Below are 25,948 nucleotides of genomic sequence, written 5' to 3' on the forward strand. Positions count from 1 at the left end.
AGACTCCCAGGGAAGTTTCCCATGACAAGGAAGTGTAGGAGAGTGTGCTGGCTTTGTCTGCTCCTCTGCCAAGCCCTGCTTCTCCTGGTAGGTCACACTGAACCACAGCCAGGGCATTTTGGTGGCTAGTTTAAAAAAAAAAAAAAAAAAAAGGAAGAAGGAGACACTGTGTCATTGTGCTGGGGATCTTCAGAAATTCTAATGATGAAAGAGTGCAAGCTCTCACTTCCCCTTCCTGTACAGGGCAGGTTGTGCGGCCGGAGCCAGAGCAGTCCTCTCCGGAGAGCCTGAAGCAAACATGGATCAAGAAACTGTAGGCAATGTTGTCCTGCTGGCCATTGTCACCCTCATCAGCGTGATCCAGAACGGTAAGGAAAACATTTTACTCAGGGAAGGACAGAAGGGGAGATTTTTTCTTTGATGGGTGTTTGGAAGTCAGGCTTAAACTATTGTGTCTGTGTGTGTGCACGCACACACACTTTTACCTTATCTTTATTTGCTTTTTTTTATTTGAATGTATAGGGTTGTGTGTATTTCTGTGTAAATTTGGCGTTTTCCTCCTCTTAGTCTTTCACTTTCATGGTGATGACTGGTCCCATTTTTAGAGCCAGGGCTGCAACTTGAAAGCTTTTGCTAAAACCCTCACTGAAGTGTCTATGATCAGCATTTTAGCTATTGATTAATGTAGCCAGGCAAAGGTGGAAGGTAAGAAGACTAGAAAGGGAACATGATATACACATTTACGCGGACACGGGGCTTTTCTAACTTCTGCAGTGCAATTGAAGTTCCCAGTCATCTGCAGTCTAAAAAGAGTGATTTTGGTAGGTGTGTAGGAAAAATCATCTTATTATTTTTCCTCTATATTACTTTTTTATTTTGTTCTTCTGAAGAAACATGGTTTTTTTTTTGGTGACACCTTTTTTTTCTCTAGCATGTATAATTTTAGAAGCATTTTTCATATGCATTGTATACTTTGGAAAGAGAGAGAGAGAGAGAGAGGAAAATTGTCCTGCTCGGTATTTGCATTTCCATTATGCTGCTATTAGTTAAAAAAAACAAAAACAAAACAAACAAAAAAAAAAAAACAAGCAGGATACCTAGATCTGGAAAAGGAATGGCTGTGTAGAGCTGTCTCCCTAAAGTTCTGAGTTAGGACTGCCTCAGACCACTTTCGTAAGTATCTCCAGTGCCTTTGTGTTTTATATTTATTAAGATAGAGAAAAAAAGAGTAATTACTAAGGGCAGCTGCTGTAGCTTCGTGGTGATTACTGAACATTGACACGCTGTCACGTTTTGGAACTTTGAGTATTGAATCACTTTGGGATATTCTATTTTCCCCCATCTTGAGTGTGGACAGATGATGGTGATGTAGCCTCCTGGGCACAGAGCAAGCCTCCCCCTCAGCCTCCAGGGCAGAAAGGCCCAGCTTCGTACACTCCAAGTATGTTTTCTATAAGAACTATACTCTGTGGTTCTCTGACCCAAACATTTTTATACTAAATTACATACAACGAAGTTGTGGCTCAGAGAGGGAACAAATGGCTTATTTAGGCCACCATTTCCTTGGCCATTACGGTTTCACACGGGGCTCCCTTGGCCCTGTAAATTGGCAAGGATTCCTTTATTCAACCTGCATACATGTACAGAGATCCTGCTCTGGGCCAGATAGTATTCTGGGTATGGGGGAATAGAGCAGGGAACAAAACAGCTCCAGTGATAGACAGGTCAGCCTGAGGCCACGCCTGCAGTCTCTGCGAAGGTAGCTGTACGGGTGGGCAGGTGGCCAGCACTTATTCAGCTCTAGTATTCACTTATTCACCTCTTCCCTGACACCCATCAATAAAACTGAGGGGCATCGGTGGACAGCAGACCTTGTGCCCCCTGTCTGTGCAGTTAGGGCTGAACTCTGCTACGAAGTTTGAGTTCACCCTGTCCGGCTCCCTCTCGATTCAGAGCTGAGCTGGGGGAAGCTTCAGCGCTCTCCATTTCAAGGACAGGTTCTCCTCACCTCTCCTAATGGAGGTGCACTAGGGAAGTGGCCCTGCTCTGCCCAGGGCTTTATCCTGGGCTTTGCCATCATGGTTTAGCAAATCCTGTTCAGATTGAGGTGGGTGTGAGATTTCGAATTCTTTTTGACAGATAGGATTAGGTCTTCTTCTGTGGGAGAAGTGGGAGGTGGAGGTAAGATTAAAGATGGCCAAATGTCTGAGTCCTGACAGCCACAGTCTGGAGATCTAGACTTTTTAGAGACCACAGGCCACAGTGGCCTCACTAACAGAGTTCCTGGAAGTGATGAGTGTGCTGGGGGCTTCCTGGTTGAGGAGATACCAGCACGGACCAGCAGGGAGCTAATTTTTTGCGCTGGAGCGTGATGGCCTGCACGTCACTGCCTCTGTCCCTCCATTGTCACAGCTACCCCTTGGGAGCCAGCTGAGGCAATGTGTGGTCAGAGTGACTTTGCACAGTTCTCCTGCCTGTGCTCAGTAAGGGAATTTCTGTGGTCCCGATGAAACCACAGAAGAGCCCCTCACATACCTCTCAATGAGGGTGGCAAAACATTCAATAACTTGGGAGGTAACACGACTATTTGTTTTTAACCGTGAGTTTTTAGGTAATCCCAAAGATCCAGATGTATGTCCAAGCCTCTTTTTGCAATTCTAATTCACCTCAATGTTGCAACCATAGACCTACCTTACAGAATTCAAAAAAAAATATGCAAAAACCCTGCCTTTCTTCTTCCTCATACCCTAAAATGCCATTGTGAACACTTCCTGTTAGTTAAAGAAAGATTTCCATGGTGTTACCAGGCACTGCACCCAGTCTGTGTCCTAAGACGGTGAGGCACAGTTCCACATGCACCCCTGACTGCACTGGGCTCTGCACTGTCTCTGTACTTTGAGAGCCTGATTTTCTGTGATTGGGCAGAGCCGGCCCACCTGGTGCAATGTCCCCCTCTGCCTTTCAAACATTGTTTAGTCATCAAGATCTTCAAACTTGTAACCCTTTCCAGCTTGATCCAGCACAATGCAGATTTGGAAAAACAGAACGAGTTTCAAATACATTGTTCTAAGAAACCTGGACCAGAAGTATCAAAACTTGGTTTCCCAGAGAATGCAGCAAATGGGCTCATTGGCCAGTACTATGGCACTGGCTTTTGAGAGAAGAAAGGCTTCATTGCATGGCTGGCCAGCAAGGAGACAGGAGTTGGGCTAAAATCTGTCTCCCCAATTTGGGGCTTAGGGCAAGTTTTAATTACATAGATGCATTTCTTATGAGTAGCAGGCAGAGAGCCTCCAGCTTCTCCAGCCAAGGTACCAGCAGCTTGGACGTGATGCAAACCTGGGAAGCACATACTGTATTTGGAGAAAGTGATTGGGAAGAAATGTGAGCTGAGGGGAGGGGCTCAGTGCCCCTGAGCGACACGTAGTGATGGCAGAGGAAGGATGTCCTCCTGCAGGAGGCTGTTCCGCATCTGCTCTGGTTGTAGGGGGAGCTGGCAGGCATTAGCAGTGTCCTCTTTCCCCCAAGAGAGGCAGCCTCCTCCAAGTGTTGGCGACATTATGGCCCTGCAGTCATAAGGATTTGTGAGCATAGTGCTAAGGAGGGAAATGGAGCTGCTGTTACTATTTCTACCCCAACACATACACACACTCACAAGAAACCTCACAAGCACCATATTGGAAGACTTTGCCATCCAACCTGGGGTTTGATAGGCTCTAGAAACTGAATCATAGACTCATGAAGTTCCCCCAAAGCAGGAATCTTCCTTATAGTAACCCCCACAGCTGCTTCTTCCTGAACACTGCAGTGTTCAGAAAACTCACCACCTTCCAAGCTTGCCTTTCCAATTGTTCCATGGATTGAAAGCTTGCGTTGTGTGAAGAATGGTGCTTCCTGCGGTGCTTAGTATTATCTCATGTAATCTTTGCACCATTTAATCCTCGCACTCACCCACTCACGCAACTGCCTTTGCAGAGACTGGAGGGGTCACTGTAGGCTGACCTTTCCTTCACTGTACCTGCTTTGTTCCCTGCTTTAGTCCCCTGCACCCAGGACACTGCCTGGCACAAAGACAGGTCTTTATAAGTGTATGCAAGTGAATAAAGAAATATATATTATTATTATTATTATTGAGTTTCACTCTGTCGCCCAGGCTGGAGTGCAGTAGTGCAATCTCAGCTGACTGCAACCTCCGCCTCCCAGGTTCAAGTGATTCTTATGTCTCAGCCTCCTGAGTAGCTGGGACTACAGGCATGTGCCACCACGTCCGGCTAATTTTTGTATTTTTAGTAGAGACAGGGTTTCACCATGTTGGCCTGGTTGGCCTCGAACTCCTGACCTCAAGTGATCCTCCTGCCTCGGCCTCCCAAAGTGCTAGGATTACAGGCATGAGCCCAGCCTAAAAATACATACTACATGATTTATTCCTGTTTTACAGATAAGCAAAGTGAATCATGGAGAATTTGGACCATTGGTTGAATGTCCCAAGGTCAGGAGTCGTGAAGCTGGGATTAAAACCTAATCATCTGACTTTAGAGAGTAGACACTTGCTCCATGCATATTGCCTCCAATTCATTCATTCAAGCACTCACTGTTCAAGAAGTTCTTTCTTATGTTGAGCTGAAATCTGCAGCCCTGTGCCTTTTATCCAGCAGTCCTGGTGCTGTTCCCTAAAATCACTTAGACTGTGCCTGCTCTTTCTGTGTTTACAGTGTCAGCTGTCACATCCCCCTCTTCAGTCTATCGTTTCTGGAGTCCCTTGCCATTGGGTCACCTCTCCTCTTCCTGTGTTCTAAGAACACCTATGCAGATAGGTGTCTTCTGTACAGGGAAGCTGTTCCTGAGATATGGGCTCCAACTCTGTTAGAATAATCTACGTATGAGTTACTTTTTCGAGAACTATGTGTCACTGCTGAGTCATATGAACTCTGTGGTTAACTAAAATCTCAAGATCTCTTTATGTTTGTTGAGAAACTTATTTAACTTCTCTGGCCCTCAGTTTCCTTCACTGAGCAGTGGAGTGATTGATAACCTCCACATGTGGTTGCTAAAGGTCTTGCACAAGATGATATAAAGTAGCCAGCCGTGCCCACGTACAGCAGATGCCTCACAAGGGTTTGCAGCTATCTCTCTATCTGTGTCTTTGTCTCTCTCACACTGGTTCTGGCTTACTGCGAGAGAGAGTGTGTTTCTGGTCTTTGCATGCATTGTTTCTGTAGCATGCTGCAGGATTACAAGAGGTTGGGGAGTGAGGGGGCGGTGAGGAGTAGACAAAGGCAGCCAACTTTTCCAAGTTTAGCTTAGAAGGAAGGAGAGGTAAACCCTAGTGGAATGTTGGACCGAGGCAGGTTTGTTTTTGTTTTGTTTAAAGGGTAGGGAAGATCTGTGGGTGTTTCCAGGATAAAGAAAAGGAGAGAAGATGATATTAAAGATTCTGGAAGTGGGAGAAGGAGCAATGAAATACAGACTTGAAGTCAGTGGTATGGACAGGGTCAAGATCGCAGGTAGAGGTCACAGCCTTAGAGAAAAGGAAGGGGCTCGGTTCTCTGAGCAAGGAGGGAAAGAAAAGAGGCAGATGCAGAGAACTACAGCGTGTCGTGCTGCTGGTTGCAGAAATAACCTCTGACTTTTAATACAGTCATCCCTCCGTATCCCTGGAGGATTGGTTTCAGGACCGCCCTTGGATGCCAAAATTCATAGATGCTCAAGTCCCTGATATAAAATGGCATAGTATTTGCATTTAACCTACACACATCCTCCATATACTTTAAGTAATCTCTAGATAATCTCTAGATTACTTGTTTTGTCTTTTTTTTTTTTTTTTTTTTTTTTTTGAGATGGAGTTTCACTCTCGTCGCCCAGGCTGGAGTGCAATGGTACAATCTCAGTTCACTGCAACCTCCACCTCCTGGGTTCAAGCGATTCTCCTGCCTCAGCGTCCCAAGTAGCTGGGATTACAGCTCCCCCCTCCCCAACTCCCCCAACAACTGGCTAAGTTTTTTATTTTTAGTAGAGACGGGGTGTCACCATGTTGGCCTGGCTGGTCTCGAACTGCTGACCTCAGGTGATCTACCTGCCTCGGCCTCCCAAAGTGCTGGGAATACAGGTATGAGCCACTGTGTGTGGCCTGGATTACTTATAATACCTGATAGAATGTAAATTTTATGTAAACCGTTGTTATACTGTATTGTTAAAAAGTAGTAACAAGAAAAAAATCTATACATTTTCAGTACAGACAAAATGTTTTTGTTTTGTTTTGTTTGGTTTGGTTTAATATTTTTGGTCAGTGGTTGGTTGACTCCAGGAATGCAGAACCTGCAGATACAGAAGGCTGATTATACTAGCCCTGTTTATGTGTTCAGAGGCAGGGAACACCATCTTGGGTTCTGGAAAGAAAACAATTAGGATCTTCTGTCATACTCTGGCAAAAACAGATCTTTGGAATGGACAGGTGTATTAAACCCTGTGGAACTGGCTGGGCCCGGTGGCTCACGCCTGTAATCCCAGCACTTTGGGAGGCCAAGGCGGGTGGATCACAAGGTCAGGAGATTGAGACCAGCCTGGCCAATACGGTGAAACCCCGTCTCTACTAAAAATACAAAAATTAGCTGGGTGTGAATGACGCATGCCTGCAGTCCTAGCTACTGGGGAGGCTGAGGCAGAAGAATCTCTTGAACCCTGGAGGCGGAGGTTGCAGTGAGCCGAGATCACGCCACTGCACTCCAGCCTGGTCAAGAGAGTGAGATTCTGTCTCTTTAAAAAAAAACCCTGTGGAACTGACGAAATCCTGCGGGGAGCTTCACGGTGACAGCAAGAGGAGAAACACATCCCCATGTGACCCGCAGAGTTTGAAGTCCCGGCTGCACTGCTCCCCGGCGGCGGGGTGACTCTGGAAGGTCGCAGGGTTCTTACCTACAGAGTGGGAACAGTACTACCCACTGCAAAGAGTGGGTGCAAAACTCAGGGACAGAATACACGGCAAGTGCCCATCACATTGCCTGCGATGAGGTGGGCCCTTCCTTTATGCAAGAGACCCTACAGATACACTTAAAGTGGGCACATTCCTACAGAAGGAGTGTTATTTGTATCAAAAAGAACAACATGAAAGGCTTTTATTCCTATACATAATAAAGCACCCTTTTAATGTCTTTTTGAGGAGGATAATATGAAATTGATGAAAAGGAACCCTGTGGTCGGATCCCTGACAATCACATATATCCCCCTTTTCACTCTTGAAAAAGGAGTAAAGGAATAAAATAGAAAAGGAGAGAGGGGAGAGAGACCTTCACCCCTCCATCATCCAATCTATAGTCAAACCCTCCAGACTGTGTCTCCTTGGCGTCTCTGACACCCCCACCGCCACCACCCCAGTCAACTCTCATCTTATCCCCCATTCCTGGATCTGATTCTGCTAAGTGCCGGCCACACTAAACGCAGGGTGGCTTTCTGATGACTACATTCCTCTGCTTAAACCTGTCAGTAATTCCTTGTTGTTCTTAGACAGAACTAAGTTCTGAATTTCTTCACACGGCTCTCAGCAAGGTCACAGTCACCCTGCTAGGCCCAGGTGCAAATCTCAATGGTCATCTTCTTGAAGCCCTGGCTCAGTTATTACTTTGTCATTGGGGCTCACGCCCCCACCCTCTTGCATGCATCAAACGGCCCCTTACCACGCTCTTCTTTCGCCCATAGCTCAGCACAACGTATCATTTCAATTTATGTATTTTGCTTACTATGGATGATCTGTTTCCTCCTCTGCTGCCCTCACCAGAGCATCAGTTTCTCAAACCAAGGCTCTTTGTTTTGCTCTTGGATGCAAGCTAAATGTCTGGCACATGGCAAGTGGTCATAGACACATGTCATTGAAAGAACAATTCATCACCTCCCTGTTTGGCCTTGTCTGTGGTTCTACCAAATCCCACTTTCTCCCCAGCGCCCTCCATTCCCCCTCCTTGGCTGGACATTCTGAACCAAAACAGTTCTTTCCCCCATACCTTCGCATATTCCGTTCTCCTAACGTAGAGTGGCCCCTCTCCCTCCCTCTGCTTGGCTAATTTCTACTTGTTCTTCACATTTTATCTTAGGTGTCATTCCCTCCAGGAATCCTTCTGTGACCCAACATGGAATTAAGTTGCCTCCTTTGACCCTGAAAGCACCGTGTACTCAATCTTATCTTGGCATGACTCGCTCTGCTGTGTGGAACACCTGCTTTCCTTGTTTGTCTATTCCTTTAGGCTGTAAGATCCTGGAAAGTGGGGGCCGTGCCTTGCTCACCACTGCGTTTCCAACACCAAACACAGCGTTCAGTAGAGAGCAGCTGCTGAGTACATTTCTGCTAAATGACAGTTGATGGAGGACATTTAGGGCTGTTTGGAGGTCAAGTCAAGGAGGCATTTAACATTCTAGTAAAACAAGGAAGTAACAGGCTGCAGAACATGCCCACAATGAACCAAGTGCAAACCGTTTTTGTTGGCAGGATTCTTTGCCCATAAGGTGGAGCACGAAAGCAGGACCCAGAATGGGAGGAGCTTCCAGAGGACGGGAACACTTGCCTTTGAGCGAGTCTACACTGCCAAGTGAGTTTAAACCCTGATGTTGCTAATAGGTGGGGGCAAGCGCAGGGGGGCCTCCTTCTAGGAATGATGACACCTTTAATACCACAGGTCTGTCTGAGCCAACTTTCTGAGCGCCAGGGAGCTAAGGAAGGTTGGATTTCACCAGAGAGGCTTTGTGGACACCCTTCATCATCTTAGTGAGTGCCAGTGTCAAAAGAAAGGGAGTGGGGATATGGGGCGCGTTGGCGGAGTGAGGTGTGATCTCTGCAGCTTCAGAAAGATCAGAGAGAGTCATTTGATTAGGGAAGTTGACCTATTTCCTGTGGGGTTAGACCAGGGGTGTTACTGTGAACACCAGCCATGACTCACCAGTCGCCTTCAGAAGCCACAGGCAGGACACGCTGGTGACAGCCTTCAACTCACCTGCCCCTCGCTCTCCTGCAGGTGGAAGTCTGGAGGTGACACCAGTGCATTTTCTAACACCGGGGCTCCTTGAGCAACTAGAATAAGAACAAAAAGAATGGGGACGTTACGCAGGTGCTTTCCCCCTCTCTCATTCTTTTCTTTGAATAAAAAGGCTGTTTGAAAACACCCGAGCAGCTCCTAAAGATGGGTGGAATCTATTCAGGATGCAAATCCAAATGAATGTTATTCAAATCCTCCTCTCTCCTTTATGTAGAGTGTATTTCAAGGCTCAGCCAGCGGTAGGTGTGTTGGGGACTATGGACTACGGACTACGGACTAGGGGCCTGTCACGGAGGAAGGCCTCATGCTAGGGAGCTAAGGGAGGAGCGGGCCTTCAGTTCCAGCCCACGAGCAACTTTGATGTCCCCAGAGATCCTTCCAAAGGGGGAGTCATGGTCACCCAAGAAAAATGCATTCAGAATGCTAAGAATGGTGCAAACGCAGTATAAAGATTCTCACCACAGGGCTGGAGTCCCTGGGCTCACTGCTGGCACCATGGGAGGGAGGGTCCCCTTCAGGGGTACCACTGGTTTCCCGTGAATTAAACTGGCTTCAAGGGATCTCAACTGAACAGGCCTACATCACACTCACCGATATACTTTCTCTTCAGTCCTCCTCATCTAGGTATTTTTAATTGTTTCAGTGAGGTGTAGGCAAGCGGGAATTGGAGGGAGCGTCTCCTCAGCTCCCTCCCTCCGCTCGGAAATTGCTGGGCCACTCTTGAACACATTAGTACGGTAGTCACAGTCTGATCACCTGGCCCCTTGCCCTCTTTGGGCATTTTCCTTTTGGACAGTTCCTGAACACTCACAGTGTCGCTGCAGCGGGCCACCTAGATCTCCCTCTCTCTGCATGCTCCCGCCTGCTCTGGGCTCCACTCCCTTCTCCCAAGCACTTCTGTCCAGGGCTATTCCAGCAGTCCAAGCTCAAGGAAATCCTTTGCTAAACTGATTATAGAAAGGTTTCTATTTTAACATCTAGGCCTTCCATGTATTAATTCTCAGAATCAACTTAAGATGTTTAAAGGTGTGATTTAAGACATTTTAAAACCATTTGGAGGAGAGTACAGAAGTTGTGTCGGTTGCTGTCAGCCTCTTTGCACCATCTGCAGAGAAAATTACTAGAGTCCCACCTCGGACACATCCACAGGCAAGAGGTGCAAAGAAAGTGTCTCTGATGAGGCAAGGTCAAAACTTCTCCCCAGACAAAATCCAAAGAAAGCATTCCTACTATGCTATATCAGTTTGGAAAGAGAAACTTCTGCCAGGTGACTGCATTCTCACGGGTCACATTGTGTTCCTATGGACTCCTCAGCTCAACCAGTTTGGAGAAGTTATGGCGCGATTTCACTGTATGTGGTTAGAAGTTAGGTTTCCATTTGGCTGGCAATGAAGAAGAAATGGAGCAGGCCAGGCTGTGTAGTTTCTGCCATGTCCCCCCAGGAGTGAACAGCTCTGTTTCTAAGAAGCCATGGTACTCAGACCTGGCCTCACTGGTTGCCAGCCTCCAGATTGCAGAAGTGCCCTTTGGTTGGTGGTTGTGCTGTGTCATTTGGAAGTTCCACAGTCGTTGTGGGGCTCCAGAGATGAAAAGTGTAAGAGGAGAGTGGAAGGTGCTTATTGCCGCTCGGGCATCCCCACTGTGTGGGTGCTTTAGCCCAGCCCTCAAAACCCACGGGTCTGTACACTCAACCGCCATGAGAGGGAAGGTGAAGGATGAGGGAGGGGACAGCCAGTCATGGAAAGGTAGGAACTAAGCAGGCAGGGTGGCGAGTTTTCCGTAAGATAAAAATTGTCTGGATACTGCTGAGGTTCTGTTACAAAGACCACTTCCTCCCTGGGCCAGCAGTGTATCTGTGTGCCTGTCTGGGTTGTAAAAAGGGCCAAAGATCAATGCAGCAGGCAGCTACATGCTGGCAAAAGCCAGAGGCAGCTGGTCTGTTTGCCTGTGTCAGGAAACCACTGGGAATAGGGCTGTGTGTTATTCTAGGAGAAAGTCGTCCCAGGAGCAGCTTCTCCAGGGGCATCCAAGAACACTGAAAAGGGTTGCAAGATGACCCATGAGGCTGCAGGAAGAAATGAAGCTTTACTCATTTTTAACATATACACGGACAGTAGTATGTGTATACAGTTTATATGCAAATATACTTGTTATAAGGTTGCATGCTCAAAACTTTTGGTTGATGGGGTGTGAGATCATAAATGTTTAGTGACCATGGCTATCAAGGAAAAATAGCATGAAGGACAAATGATACTGGTGGATTAAAAAGACAGATGCATGTATTTTTAGCATAAAACACAACTGCTGACTGATAGAGATAGCTCAAGATTCTGGGGCAGCTGCTGAACAGATATCCCAGGCAGTGTGGCTCATCGGCTCAGACTTGGCCTTAATTAATGGGCTGTGCCTTCACCCATCTCCCACGAGGGCAGAGCTGAGTCAGGGTTTGAGAGCTAAAAGGAATTGGATCTGGACTCTGCTCATGTGTATATTTTAATTCTAATTAATTAATTTTTTTGAAAGACAGAATCACCCTCTGTTGCCCAGGCTGGAGTACAGTGGCACAATCTTGGCTCACTGCAACATCGACCTCCCATGTTCAAGTGATTCTCCTGCTTCAGCCTCCTGAGTAGCTGGGATTACAGGCACATGCCCCCATGCCCAGCTAATTTTTGTATTTTTAGTAGAGACAGGGTTTTGCCATGTTGTCTAGGCTTGTCTTGAACTCCTGACCTTGTGATCTGCCTGCCTTGGCCTCCCAAAGTGCTGGGATTATAAGGCATATTATTTTAAGTCACTCAGTTTGTGGCCACTTGTTACAGCAGCAACAGGAAACTCATAGAATCATCATGTGAACTTACAGGAATATGGTGAGTGAAAAAGAGAGGATGGGTGTAAAACATCCATGGTAGAGTGAGAACTCTCCAGGGAGTGAGGACTGTGTCCGGCACACAGTGATTGCCCTCTCAGTAAGCTAACTTTCTGAGCACCAGCTTTTTTGAATTGACCGTGGTATCTTTAACGCTTGAAGATCACCTTTCTTTGCTCAGCCTGACTTGCCGACCTGGGCTGATTTGTGGATCTGATAGAAAAGTTTCCTTAGTTGGGCTCTTCTCCCCCACCACCCCCACGCCAGTGTGGCCACATCCTCTGTCTGCATTGCTCACTCTTCAATTCCAAGAAGCACAGGTGCACTGCCAGGAACAGGAACCCTGCCAAAGGAATATATCAAGAAACCAAGTCTGCCTTATGCATCACCATAGGAACAGAGTTAATGGATTATGAACATGTGTTTGCTTTATACCATTGTTTGTTTCCCAGGTGGCAGCTGGTTGCCCCATCTTATTGGGTAGATGTAAGTGGAATTATGAATGGGATTTATGTTTCATACATGATGACGATTATTAATGTCAACTTTCAGGTAATTTTCAGACCATATTGCAGTAACTTGGTATCTGATTGTTTTTCTCCTTGTTTATTGATTCTGCAGCCAGAACTGTGTAGATGCGTACCCCACTTTCCTCGCTGTGCTCTGGTCTGCGGGGCTACTCTGCAGCCAAGGTAACTCAGACTTCCCTTTGTTCATTCTCCTTCTATAAAGTGCATCTCAAGGAGGTTCAAAGGGCAGGCTTTTTGTTGAAAGGACTTTGCCTGACCTCTGGCTCCCATCTGGGAAGCCCTGGAGAGGTGAGAGCCCTCGGGAGGCTGTGTTTCCGGCATGCTCTGCGCCCGTGCAGAGCGCGTGTGATAATGCATTGCTAATGCTTGCTCCCTGGTGGCTGGTTGAGAGCTGCTGTGCTGACAAGGGTGGTTTAAGGCTAAATGTGACTCAGAATCCTTAAGCAGTGTTAGTTCAGATACAAGGGCATTATAAATGAGAGTGCCTGAGGGATCTATTCTGGGGCGGCTGTAACTGGGCTCTTCTGCTGATAAGCTTCCAGTATGGTGGCCCTCCTTCAGGCATGTTTCCACTGAGCCACGGGCTGGATACCACATCCCTGGCCTTCCCAGGTGAGCAGCAGCCCACAGGCTTGACTTGAGCAAGGTGGAAATACAGATCAACTTCCAGAGTTGATTTAACATTGAGTGGGAATCAGTCATACTTTCGGTCCCCTTTCGGGGCCATGCCTGGCACTGTGCCTGGTAGCCGATCGGCATGAACTGGCCAGCTTCTGTGGCCCTGGAGGGCACAGGCAGAAAGGCCACACTGAGTCCCATGATGAACTATGTAAGACTTATTTTTGTCTCCCCGCTCTATAAAGTAGATAGAGTGGATCTTATCTCCCTTAGTACCTTTCAGGATACTTTGATTCAGAGATGAAGTAACTTGCTTACAGCTACTCAGCTGGTGAATAACACAGGCAGAATGAGTGCCTGGGTCTTTTGGCTTAAAATTCTGGATTTTCACGAAGATCTTCTTACTTTATTCATTTACATAATAAATATATATTGAAGAGCTACTCTGTGCCAAGCCCTGAGCCTAGATATACAGTGATAAATAAAAGAGATGGCGGTGAAGCACAGGCCAGCTGGCAAGATGGACCACAGAAGTCAGTGAATGAAGAAACGACAAGGGTGGGAAGCACTATGCGGGAAAAGAACTAAGTTCAGTGATAGAGAGCAGAGGTGAGGTGGCAGCAGAAACCACTTAAGGGACACCACGTGGCACTCCTTCTGTGCTGAGACGGCTGTCGGTAAGCTCACCATTTATTTCCGATTTTCTATCCTGAGTTAAATAGGAAATATGTCTCGCATTACTCAAAAAATCAAGTCAAACTATGCTCTTACTAGGAGTTATGGTTCTTTTTATGTCTTAGATGAGGCTTGATCTAGATGAATGCGGACTTGCTGTAGCCAGATAAATACAATGGGAGTCTGAAGGTGTTTCGTAGCCCTGGAAATATGCATTTCCTGTCAAAACAAGCTTTGTCATTGCCAGCAGACAAAATCATCAGCAAACCTTGGTTGATAATCATGATTTCCTATGAATAAATAGATTGTAGAATTTTTTTGAGCAGAAAGGAAACCCAAAGATAATTCTAGTGCAAATCCCTCACTTCATAGAGCAGAAGCTCAAGTCCCAGAAGAACAAATGGCTTGCACGAACATCAGAATTTTAGAGCCTGGATTTATACCCTCCTGGTGCCGGCAGCCCACTTCCCTGCAGGAGGCACTCACCTTCCTTGCACAGGGGTTTGAGTACGGTCATTTTCCACCCATAATCTCTGATAGCTCATGTTCAATTGGGTTCCCATTGAAAGAAAAATGGACCAGTAAGTTAGAGCAGAATCATTCAGATGGTACAACATAGGAAAAACTTTGCCCAAGGCAAATCGTGATGGTGACAGTTTTGCGATTTTTAGAGAATAGCATGGGCCAGGCACAGTGGCTCACGCCTGTAATCCCAGCACTTTGGGAGGCCGAGGCAGGTGGGTCACTTGAGGTCGGGAATTCAAGACCAGCCTGCCCAACATGGTGAAACCCTGTCTCTACTAAAAATACAAAATTAGCTGGGTGTGGTGGTGCATGCCTGTAATCCCAGCTACTCGGGAGGCTGAGGCAGGAGAATCACTTAAACCTGGGAGGCGGAGGTTGTGGTGAGCCAAGATAGCACCATTGCACTTTAGCCTGGGCAACAAGAGTGAAACTCCGTCTCTAAATAAATAAATAAGAATGAAAGCCGAAACTCACAGTTTCTCTTTTGCTTTGATTTTTTTTTATCTACCAGATAACAGTAGTATTTTGGAAGGCAGGAGGAATTGTGGAAAGAAATGGGTTTTGGGGAGTGGCTGATTGGAGGCAAATCCCAGGACTCTCATTGCTGGTGTGTGACTCCAGGCTGTTACTCAGCTTTTCCAAGCCTCAGTTTCCTTATTGTAAAACAGGCCCATGGTCTAGCTAGTAGCATGCCTATGGTGAGTGAAATAATATGTATAAAACTCCTGACACAGTGCTTGGCATATACCAGATTGAGCCGTGTAAAACCGCCAATATCTGACTATTTATGACCTACAAAAACAGCATTTCATATGATTCCGCCTAACAACTGAAGCGCGATAAATGTTGTTATTGATAATGCGGGTGGTGGTGATAAAGTTTTGTAATCAGAAAGACCTGGTTTCGAATGCCACCCCTTCACTGGCCTGACTTATTTTCATTCATTGGACAAATATTATTTTGAAAACCCCTACGTGCCAGGCACTATGCCAGGCTCACAGATGGTCTAGAAAAAAGACAAATGTCCTCATGGCTCTTGTGGCCTGAGCCTAAATTTCCTCATCTGTCAGACGGTGACAGTAACACACTCCTTACCAGCGAGCTGGGAGGATTGGAGACTCAAGTTCCTCAAACGCCAGGAGCACTGCGGCAGGTGAAAAGGATTCCCTCAATGGCAGCAGTTTGTAAACGGCTTTTATATCTGTGGCTCCAGATAACATGAGTTCCAGCTGAGTTAACTCCCAGCGCTAAGCCTTCAGGACTTCACAGAGTTATTGGGGTGCTGCTCCAGGCAGTTTCCCCAAAGGCTAGAATGCAAAGGGAATCTCCTTCCCTAGAGATCTTTTCTAAACGGTAACTGTTGGTTCAGGAAAGATTAAAACATTGTGCTGCTGGGAGGCTCAGGGGTGAAGGGTGTACTTTTAAGAGAACCAGTTTCAGAGCTGGGTTCAGGGTTTAAGCCCTACCCTCTGCCCCCTTTTACCAGCTGACAGCCTTATGCAAGCCTGGTGGACCACCTGAACCCACGTTTCCGCATCTGGAAATAGAAATGTGGGTACTAGTTATGTTGAAAGGACTCACGTTAGATGATGGCTATGCAAATACCTTGTAAACCAGGGGTGTCCAATCTTTTGGGCTCTCTGAGCCACACTGGAAGAAGAGTTGTCTTGGGCCACACATAAAATACACTAACCCTATTGGTAGCTGATGAGCTAAAGGAAAAAAAAATCGCAAAAAAAAAAAAAAATCTCATAATGTTTCTAAGGAAGTTTATGAATTTGTGTTGGGCTGTATTCAAAGCCATCCTGGACCATGTGTGACCCACAGGCTGCGGGTTGGACAAGTTTGTTGTAAACAATGCCATGATGCCAGCATAAGGTCATTATTATCAGTATTAGGAAGGTTCTCGGGTTTCCTCTAGCCCTTGGGCTTTTTTTCTGAAGTGCGCATGTCCTCTGCTAGATTTTGTGACCAATGTTGATTGCCTAATGACTATGCTAAAATTGGGCTAACGGCATGTTTTTGGTGGCTACGAAACTGACACAGGTGTTTTCATTTCTCCACTTAGTTCCTGCTGCCTTTGCTGGACTGATGTACTTGTTGGTGAGGCAAAAGTACTTCGTCGGTTACCTAGGAGAGAGAACGCAGAGGTAGGTAACGGGGACTACTAAAGAACTGTGGAGTGATTCCTGATTTTCGAGCAGGAAGAGTGATAATTCAAAACAATATTTTACTAGATTCATGGCTTTGTAGCATCCCCTTGGGTGGGAGGGGGAGGGCTGACTAGGACCTCTGATCCTTCTCTCCCTGAGCTTCGAAGACTGAAAATACAGCTGAGGGGACTTACCCAGTTTTCTCATTAAGCAATTCCTCTGTATGGTGTTGACTTTCAAAGGGTGCTTCAGTGCTGTTTGCTGCACGTGCCTCGCAGTCCCACACCGTGCACTCCCGCCTTGCAGAGTCTGGCGCTGGAATGACTTTTTATGTCTGGGTTCCCAGGTCTCTTGGGAGTGAAACATTTGACTATTTGTCTAGAGAAATGAGAACGAACGCTTGCACCTTGTGATAAGTTGTCCTGAGGAACAGATCTTCCAGGGGCCAGCAGAAAGAACGTTGGGAAAATAAGAGGCAGACATGACGGCCAGGTGCGGCGGCTCACACCTATAATCCCAGCACTTTGGGAGGCTGAGGTGGATGGATCACCTGAGGTCGTGAGTTCGAGACCAGCCTGGTCAACATGGTGAAACCCCCGTCTCTACTAACAAATATACAAAAAATTAGCCAGGCATAGTGGTGGGCGCCTGTAATCCCAGCTACTCTGTAGGCTGAGGCAGGAGAATCACTTGAACCCAGGAGGTAGAGGTTGCAGTGAGCCAAGATTGCACCACTGCACTCCAGCCTGAGCAACAAAAGCAAAACCCCATCAAAAAAAAAAAAAAAAAAGATGCAGACATGAGACTGTGAAACTGACTAGCATCACCATTGCATTGTTTATAGATGTTGCCAGACAGAAACCCCAAAGCAGCACAGTACCTTCCTGACACCTGGATTAGGAAATCTAGATTTTAGTAAAATAAATGCTGATACTTACAGAAGAAATTTTGGAGTTAGAGTATGCCATCAGTTCCTTAGAGACTGCAATTCCTAATGCACTAGTAGGGGTCCAGGTGCCAGGAACGCGTTCTGCGAGGCTGCTGCCCCAGGTGCCGACCCCAGCCTTCCACACCATTTTCCTTCCTTTTCTATGTTCACAGCCACTCTGTCTTTTACAATAGCACCCCTTTCTAGTGGCTAATGGGCTCTATGATTAGATAGCATCCTTCAGTAGTGATAAAGGCAGTGACAGCCTGGGGAGGTCAGCAGGTGAAAGCGCTATATCTGGAAAACCTGAGAGCCTGTGAAGCTCAAGGACTTGACAGGGTTAGACCACGAGCCGGGCTGCAGCTGGAAAAAGAATGACTGTTCTTTCGGCAGATCCTTCCCTGTGCCATCTCTTTCTTCATTCCTTTCTAGTAGCATTCTTATTTATCCTCTAAAACCACAATTCCATTATCTCTCCTATTCTTATCAACACTGCCCTAAATGATATTCTTTATTCCCTTTTGCCCTGGAAAACCTCTATCATGCCTTTTCCCATGTGATTACGTTGTTAAGAGTGGGGGTGGAATGTCTAGCAATGAAATAAGAGGGTCTTCTCTTTTGCCTGGCTCCCTAGGCAGCCCTATCTTACCCCTCGCAGAGTCCCAGGGATGTGGCTCAGTCACTGCTCCTCTCTTCATCTGTCACCACTTGCTTAAGATCCTACAGCTGCTTTAATTCCGAGACAATCTGCAGAGCATGACAAAATTTGTCCACCTACCCACATGTCCTTTTAACTTTAAAGGTTTTACTAACTGATTCCTATTAGGGAACGAACAGAGGTGGCAAAAATAAACAATAGAAGATTGGTTTACAAGAAATCTTTAAAATAGTAGATTTCTTCATACCTCATTGAAATATGAATGGCCTGACTTCTTATGTCCCTCCCTGGTCTCCCGCTTTAGATGATAAGAAGATCCCGCCAGCCCCGTAACCCACTGTGTGCATGGGTTCAAGATTCCCTTCTCCTCCCCTGTGGGTGTGGTAGACTTTACTGATGAATCATGGTGCTCTTTCTTGCAGAGACCAAAACTGACCTCAGAGTCCTTCTTAACACAGATACTGCTTAACACAACCGCTCTGAGTAGTTGTCATCAGTAGAAGTAATAGATACTAGAAGAAATGTCTAAGCCTAATCTAGACCAAAATACGGCCTGATATAGATGCAAGCCAGAGGGGCTCTATGGTTAAATGCAAGGAGATTTTCAATCCTGCCTTCTAGAAGCTACTTGTTGAGAGCTTCTTCAGTTAGGCCCACCTCCTCCCCAGGTCCCCCTTCTGTTCCTGGGCTATGTCACACTTGGAATCTGCAGACACCTAATGCCCTTGGGACCTGCTTTAGTTCTTGACCTCACCAACCGAGGAGGAATTGCTTGATGAGATTCTTCCCCTGGAATTTCTCTCTTGGACCCCAGATGGTCCTTTGCCCCTTTCCAGAAGTTGCTTCAGCCCTGTTCACTTCGGAAGTTCAGTGTCATCCTTGGTCCAGTGGGCAGGGAAGACATTGCATAATGTATGCACCAGTCTGAGCTTCTTCCTTCAGGCTTCAGGCTGCCCTGCGAGGATTTTGTAGTTCCCTTTTTAATGCCCTCAAGAAGTTTCTGGCTCCTATTTTCAGCCCTTCATCTTACTCTCTGACCCCTTCCTCTATCCTGTTTAGTTCACCTGTAGCAGTTACTACCCAGCAGTTAACTTAATCCAGTTCGTTTCGTTTCTTTTCTTTGTTTTCTTTTTTCTCTTCTCTTTTCCCCTTCCCTTCCCTCCCTTCCCTCTCTTTTCACTTCACCTCACCCTTCACTCCCTTCACTTCCCTCCCCTCCCTCCCTCTCCCTTCACCTCACCTCACCTCACCTCACCCCACCCCACCCCACCTCACCTCACCTCACCCCACCCCACCCCACCTCACCTCACCTCACCTCACCTCATCTCACCTCACCCCACCTCATCTCACCTCACCCCACCTCATCTCACCTCACCTCATCTCACCTCACCTCATCTCACCTCACCTCACCTCATCTCACCTCACCTCATCTCACCTCACCTCATCTCACCTCACCCCACCTCACCTCACCTCACCTCATCTCACCTCACCCCACCTCATCTCACCTCATCTCATCTCACCTCACCTCATCTCACCTCACCTCATCTCACCTCACCCCACCTCACCTCATCTCACCTTACACAGAGTCTTGCTCTGTTGCCCAAACTGGATTACAGTGGCCTGATCTTGGCTCACTGCAACCTCCACCTCTTCCCAGGTTCAAGTGATTCTTGTACCTCAACCTCTTGAGTAGCTGAGACTACAGGTGTGCACCACCACATCCAGCTAATTTTTTGTATTTTCAGTAGAGATAGGGTTTGGCCATGTTGGCCAGGCTGGTCTTGAACTGCTGAACTCAAGCAATCTGCCAGCCTCGGCCTCCCAAAGTGCTGGGATTATAGGCATGAGCCACCCATGATGCCCAGCCTGAATCTTGGTTTTTTCTTCATTCATTTAAGCTATCACCTGGGCCCAAACTCAATGGCACCTGGCACCAACTGGCAACTGACTCTTGGCCTTTTATCACCTGCCTTCCCCAGCGGACACTAGGTTGCTCCCTCTTCCTATCCCTCAGAGTCCTGTCCTCAGTCGGGGCTCCCACTGATCCTCTTGGCAATTTGAAGTTCTCAGCTCAATGGTGGGTGGGCAATGACTGCCAACTCTTGAGGCGAGTGAACTCAGGTTACCCTACTCCTCCTTTTCCTTAGTTGCTCACTCACTCCTCATTCACTCAACATTCATTCAGTAGATATTTGCTCCCTGCTTTGTGCCAGGTACCAGGTCAGTTGCTGAAGGAATAACAGTGGACATAACAGAGCCTTTGTCCCCAGGGAGACCCAAGGTGTCTCCTAGAGCCAGGGGCACATTGCAAGACCAAAAATACTCAATTCACCAAAATAATCATAGACCTAGTTCTCAAAACGCAGGAAGACTGATTCCTCGCTGTCATTTCTCCTCCTCAGCATCAATGTTCTAGAGTCTGTGGGCCTCCAAATGTGGAGTACGGTGATACTTCACCAGAGTTTGAGGGGAAACATTCTTCTTTTGGAAGGCCAGGGAGCATAGATGGATAGCAAGGCTGCTGTTTCTAAAAGCGAAACCCGCCAAACAACAGTATTAGAATCATCTGTGGTGCTTATGAAAGATACAGATTCCTGGGCCCCATCCCAGACTTATGAATCAGAGTCTCTGCCAGAGGAAGCCTGAACATTCGCATTCTCAGATGATTCTGCATTCTCAGAGAATACATTCTTTAGGTGATTCTTAGACACACTGGAGTTTGGGAATCGCTGAAGGCTGTTCTCTTTTCTGAGAAATGATTCATTCACTTCAGAAATATTTGTGGAGGTCCTGATTTATTGGATATTTGTGGGTGGGCAGAGGAGAAATATCTTGTCCTCACAGAGCTTACAATTTTTATTTTCTTTAGAGGTCACCAGGCTTAAAGTGAGACTTCCCTAAGTTCTGAAAAGAACAGAATTGTAAAACAAGAAGGGACTGTCGTGTTTTCTGTTCCTACCTCGTATTTTGTACACATTGAGAACCTGGGGTGGGAAGTGGGAGAGGGGTGGTGACTGGTGGGGGGCCACAGAGAGCTGAGGTGGGGTGGTCTCGAACTCCTGAACTCAAGCAATCTGCCAGCCTTGGCCTCCCAAAGTGCTGGGATTATAGGCATGAGCCACCCATGACGCCTGGGTGGAACTTAGGGCTCTGGCTGCATGGGTGCCCTCATCTCCCACACTACGGCACCTCATCCTAGGAGTGGTTAGCACCTTTGAGATGGGAATTGTTTAGCAGGATGCTTTTGTGTTTTCATGTAGGTTTAGGCTGCCTGTGGAGGGCACAGCTGTTTCAAAACTAATAGCCAAATCCTAGTCTCCAAAGTCTGAAGGCATCCTTAGGAAGTCACTGCAGTGCAAAGCACTGGACTCTGGCCTCACACAGGCAGGTCTGAACACCTACGTTGCCTCTTGCTGGCTGTGGGACCTGAGGCGAATCGTGCAAGCTCTCTGCTCTGTTTGCCTAGATGGAAAATAGGTTCACAATACGCCCCCATAGGATGGCTGTGAGAATTGAAGGAAGTCCCAACAGATGCTTAATAATTTAATTCTGACCTTCCTCACTCATTTAGAATTATGTACCAACTTTTAGAAACAATGAAAGATTAGTGAGTCTTCTGTGGTTGGTATAAAAAAAAAAAAAGAAACATGAAAGAGATATCTTGCTTGTTCAAGGGCTAATGACCCTGGTGTGCCCTGTCTGGGCCCCCAAGCTCTTCCTTCCCTGCTCACAGCATTTCAGATTCTCCGCAGCTTGGCCTGAGCCTGGGGCAGGTTCAGCATCTGCCCCCATGCTCACTTGCCACAGCTGTGGCCCCATCTCCAAACCTGAGATACTTAAAGGTACAGCTAATGACGGGCCCGACCTGGGGTCACATTCCCTGAGCCCTGCGGACGAGGGAGCAGGAAGCTGAGCTTTTATCTTCCACACCCCGTGCATGGCCTGGGAAGAGTTAAAGCACCCTAGTCCTAATGCTGCGGGAACCACATGCCCTGAGACCTTGGAAAAATCCTACCTGAATTGAAGAACACCACTATTTCATCAGGAGGCGCGGCCATGTCATTTTTCACTTCGGTTTTATCTTGAGCGTAAAACAGCTTCGCAAATCACTTTTTCTTGTTTCTGTAATGAGCATATGGTGGCCTCATTCGTGTGATAAATCTGAGCCACCATGATATTTGACTTTTCACAATTTAATTTATCTGAACCTTCTATTCTCTGGCTAAAAAATATCCCTTACTTGGACTTCTTTATTTTATTTTCACTTCCCTTACCAGTACTAGCAGGGGGCTTGTACTATCTGCTGGGGCTGCCATAACAAAGTACTGCAGCCCGGGGGGCTCAAGCCACGGAATTTATTCTCTCACAGTCCTAGAGGTTAGAAGTCCAAGATCAAAGTGTGGGCAGGAGGCGTTTCTCCTGCGGCCTCTCTTCTTGGCTTGAACAGGGCCAACTTCTCCCTGTGTCTTCACGTTGTCTTCCCACTGAGCATGTCTGTGGCCAAATCTCCTCTTTTAAGACCCCAGTCATACTGGAGGAGGGTCCCCCCATATGAGTTCATTTTACCTTAATTATCTCTAACACCCTGTCTCCAAATACAGTCCCATTCTGAGGAACTGAGGGTAAGGATTCAACATATGAATTTTGGAAGGGACCTAATTCAGCCCACAACACCCTCTTTTGGGATGTTTATTTTCCCCCGTAAGGAGCTAGTAAAGATGTCTTATCTCACGAACATAACTGAACAGGAAAACAGGGAGAGAATGAAGCTGGCCAAGGAACAGGGCTGGTGTCAGCTAGCAGTGCTTTTCCCATGTGAGTGGGTCCCACAGGGAGCTTGTTAAAATGCAGATGCTGATTCATTAGGTTCCATAGGGACCTGAGATTTCCCATTTCTGACAAGCTTCTAGTGGGGGCTGATGCTGCTGGTCCATGGACCATACTTTAAGTAGCAAGTAGCTTGATACGTAATGGCTGAGTGAATTTCAGACTCCTGCTGTAGAAAAATTATGAGTTGGCTGGGCATAGTGCCTCATGCCTGTAATCCCAGCACTTTGGAAGGCCGAGGTAGGCAGATCACCTGAGGTCAGGAGTTCAAGATCAGCCTGTCCAACATGGTAAAACCCCGTTTCTACCAAAAATACAAAAATTAGCTGGGCATGGTGGCAGGCGCCTGTAATTCCAGCTACTCAGGAGGCTGAGGCAGGAGAATCGCTTGAACCCAGAAGGCAGAGGTTGCAGTGAGCTGAGATCGTACCACTGCACTCCAGCCTGGGCAATAGAGCTTGACCCAGTCTCAAAAAAAAAAAAAAAAAAAAAGATAAATGATAAATTATGAGTTATATTATGAGCATATGGGGTGCCTTTCAAATTGATAAGATTTCTAATATTAAACCTGTGGATATCAAATGCTGCTCTCTCTGATTATGGCAGGAAACGGCACTTGGCAGCATGAAGTTAGCTGCTGGGCTGAGCTGGCTCATCTCGTTGTGCGGTCCTGACTGTCTAAGGGCGCCTTCCCGGGATCTTTACTAACAACCTCCTGAGTCATTTGGACTTTCCCAACCTGTTAGCACCACTCAATGGGCCAGACATGGCGGCAGTCAGAGGAGGGCTCTGCAGAGGGAGGGCAGACGCAGGGTGGCCTCTGCGTGCCATTAGGAGGTCACATCTCACTGGTGGATGCAGTTTAGGATTTAGTGCCTTGGAGAGAAGGATAGAGTGTATTAAAACATGTCTCCGCTGGGCATGGTGGCTTACGCCTATAATCCCAGCACTTTGGGAGGTGGGTGGATTGCTTGAGCTCAGAAGTTCAAGACCAGCCTGGCCAACATGACGAAACTCCATCTCTACTAAAATACAAAAAGTTAGCTGGGCGTGGTGGCACGTGCCAGTAGTTACAGCTACTTGGGAGGCTGAGGCATGAGAATCACTTAAGCCTAGAAGGCGGAGCTTGCGGTGAACCGAGATTGCACCACTGCACTCCAGCTTGGGCTACAGAGTGAGACTCTATCTCAAAAACAAACAACAGCAATAACAACAAAAACCAAGTCTCTCTCTCCACTCAAAAATGCAAGGGCCTGTCTCCCATTGCTGGGTGCCCAGCTCTCATGAATGTAAACATGAATTACTCCAGGCAGCCTCAGGAGAATAAAATGAGCCCTCAGATGCCGAAGCACCTTTCAGATTCCACCGGTTTTATCAGCTCATTTAAACTTCACTTCTAACACAGTCCTGCATTACACACGTGTCTGTCCTTAGGGGCAGCTGCAGAGAGGCTCTTAATGGTCCTAATGCTCAGTGAGGATGCCCAGTGATCAACAGAACCTGCCACCTTCACGCCATCAAGGAGCTCTGGAGTTAAGGAAATCATGAGAGCACAGAGAGGCGGGTACAGTAGAGCCCTCGCAGTAATGGGTTTTGAGGTCTAGGCTCTCTTCGCTTGGGTTTGAAATAAGTTCAATGGCTAGTAATAGCTGAGACACTTCCATCCTTCGTATGAAGTAAATGGGAAAATGGAACATTGTTGAGTCCAGGGAGCTATAATTTAAACCCCATGTATCTAAAAGGGGTAACATTTTTGTGTGTGTGAAATTGGTGTCATTTGCACTGCATCTACAGTTTTCTTTTTCCTTCTCTTCCAGCACCCCTGGCTACATATTTGGGAAACGCATCATACTCTTCCTGTTCCTCATGTCCGTCGCTGGCATATTCAACTATTACCTCATCTTCTTTTTCGGAAGTGACTTCGAAAACTACATAAAGACGGTCACCACTACCATTTCCCCTCTACTTCTCATTCCCTAACTCTCTGCTGAATACGGGGTTGGTGTTCTCATGTAATCAATACCTACAAGTCATCATAATTCAACTCTTGAAAGGATTCTGCTCCTCTTTAGATGGCTGTAAATCTATTGGCCATCTGGGCTTCACAGCTTGAGTTAACCTTGCTTTTCCGGGAACAAAATGATTTCATGTCAGCTCCGCCCCTTGAACATGACCGTGGCCCCAAATTTGCTACTCCCATGCATTTTGTTTGTTTCCTCACTTATCCTATTCTCTGAAGATGTTTTGTGACCAGGTTTATGTTTTCTTAAAATAAAATGCAGAGACGTGTTTTAAGCTAATAGTTGAGGGGTTTTGTTAATGGCTTTCGGGGGATGTATATCTATACCAACAAACGACTAGTTTGTTTTCCTCAAATGATAATATTAAATGATATTTTAAATGATAATATTAAAAATAAAAATAAAAATTTTTCCTTTAAATGATAATATTAAAAATACACATCCTGGCCGGGCGCGGTGGCTCACACCTGTAATCCCAGCACTTTGGGAGGCCGAGGCGGGCAGATCATGAGGTCAGGAGATCGAGACCATCCTGGCGAACATGGTGAAACCCTGTCTCTACTAAAAAAACAAAAAAATTATCCAGGCTTGGTGGCGGGCGCCTGTAGTCCCAGCTTCTAGGGAGGCTGAGGCAGGAGAATGGTGTTAACCCGGGAGGCGGTGGAACTTGCAGTGAGCGGAGATTGCGCCATTGCACTCCAGCCTGGGTGACAGAGCGAGACTCCGTCTCAAAAAAAAAACAAACAAACAAACAAAAAAAACACATTCTGGCGAGGTGTGCGGTGGCTCACACCTGTAATCCCAGCACTTCGGGAGGCCGAGGTGGGTGAATCACTTGAGGTCAGGAATTCAAGACCAGCCTGGCCAATATGGTGAAACCCTGTCTGTATTAAAAATACAAAAATTAGCCAGGTATGGTGGCAGGTGCCTGTAATCCCAGTTACTTGGGAGGCTGAGGCAGGAGAATTGCTTGAACCTGGGAGGTAGAGGTTGCAGTGAGCCAAGATCACGCCACTGCACTCCAGCTTGGGCAACAGAGTGAGACTCCATCTCAAATTAAAAAAAAATACACATCTGACTTCTGGAAAAATTCCTTGAAGATCTTTTATGACATCCATCCCTCT

General features: G+C 46.8%; 1 protein-coding gene across 1 annotated transcript; it reads left to right on the plus strand.

Moving 5' to 3' along the window:
* The first annotated feature begins 229 nt into the window (after positions 1–229).
* On the plus strand, positions 230–25,103 carry ALOX5AP (arachidonate 5-lipoxygenase activating protein). The gene is made up of 5 exons (XM_007960061.3): positions 230–368; positions 8,477–8,576; positions 12,511–12,581; positions 16,306–16,387; positions 24,621–25,103. Exons 1-5 carry the CDS (start codon positions 299–301, stop codon positions 24,781–24,783), a joined length of 486 nt encoding a protein of 161 aa, XP_007958252.1. The 5' UTR covers positions 230–298; the 3' UTR covers positions 24,784–25,103.
* The last annotated feature ends 845 nt before the right edge of the window (positions 25,104–25,948 follow it).

The sequence above is a fragment of the Chlorocebus sabaeus genome, chromosome 3 (assembly GCF_047675955.1).
Source record: "Chlorocebus sabaeus isolate Y175 chromosome 3, mChlSab1.0.hap1, whole genome shotgun sequence".
Classification (NCBI taxonomy): Eukaryota; Metazoa; Chordata; class Mammalia; order Primates; family Cercopithecidae; genus Chlorocebus; species Chlorocebus sabaeus.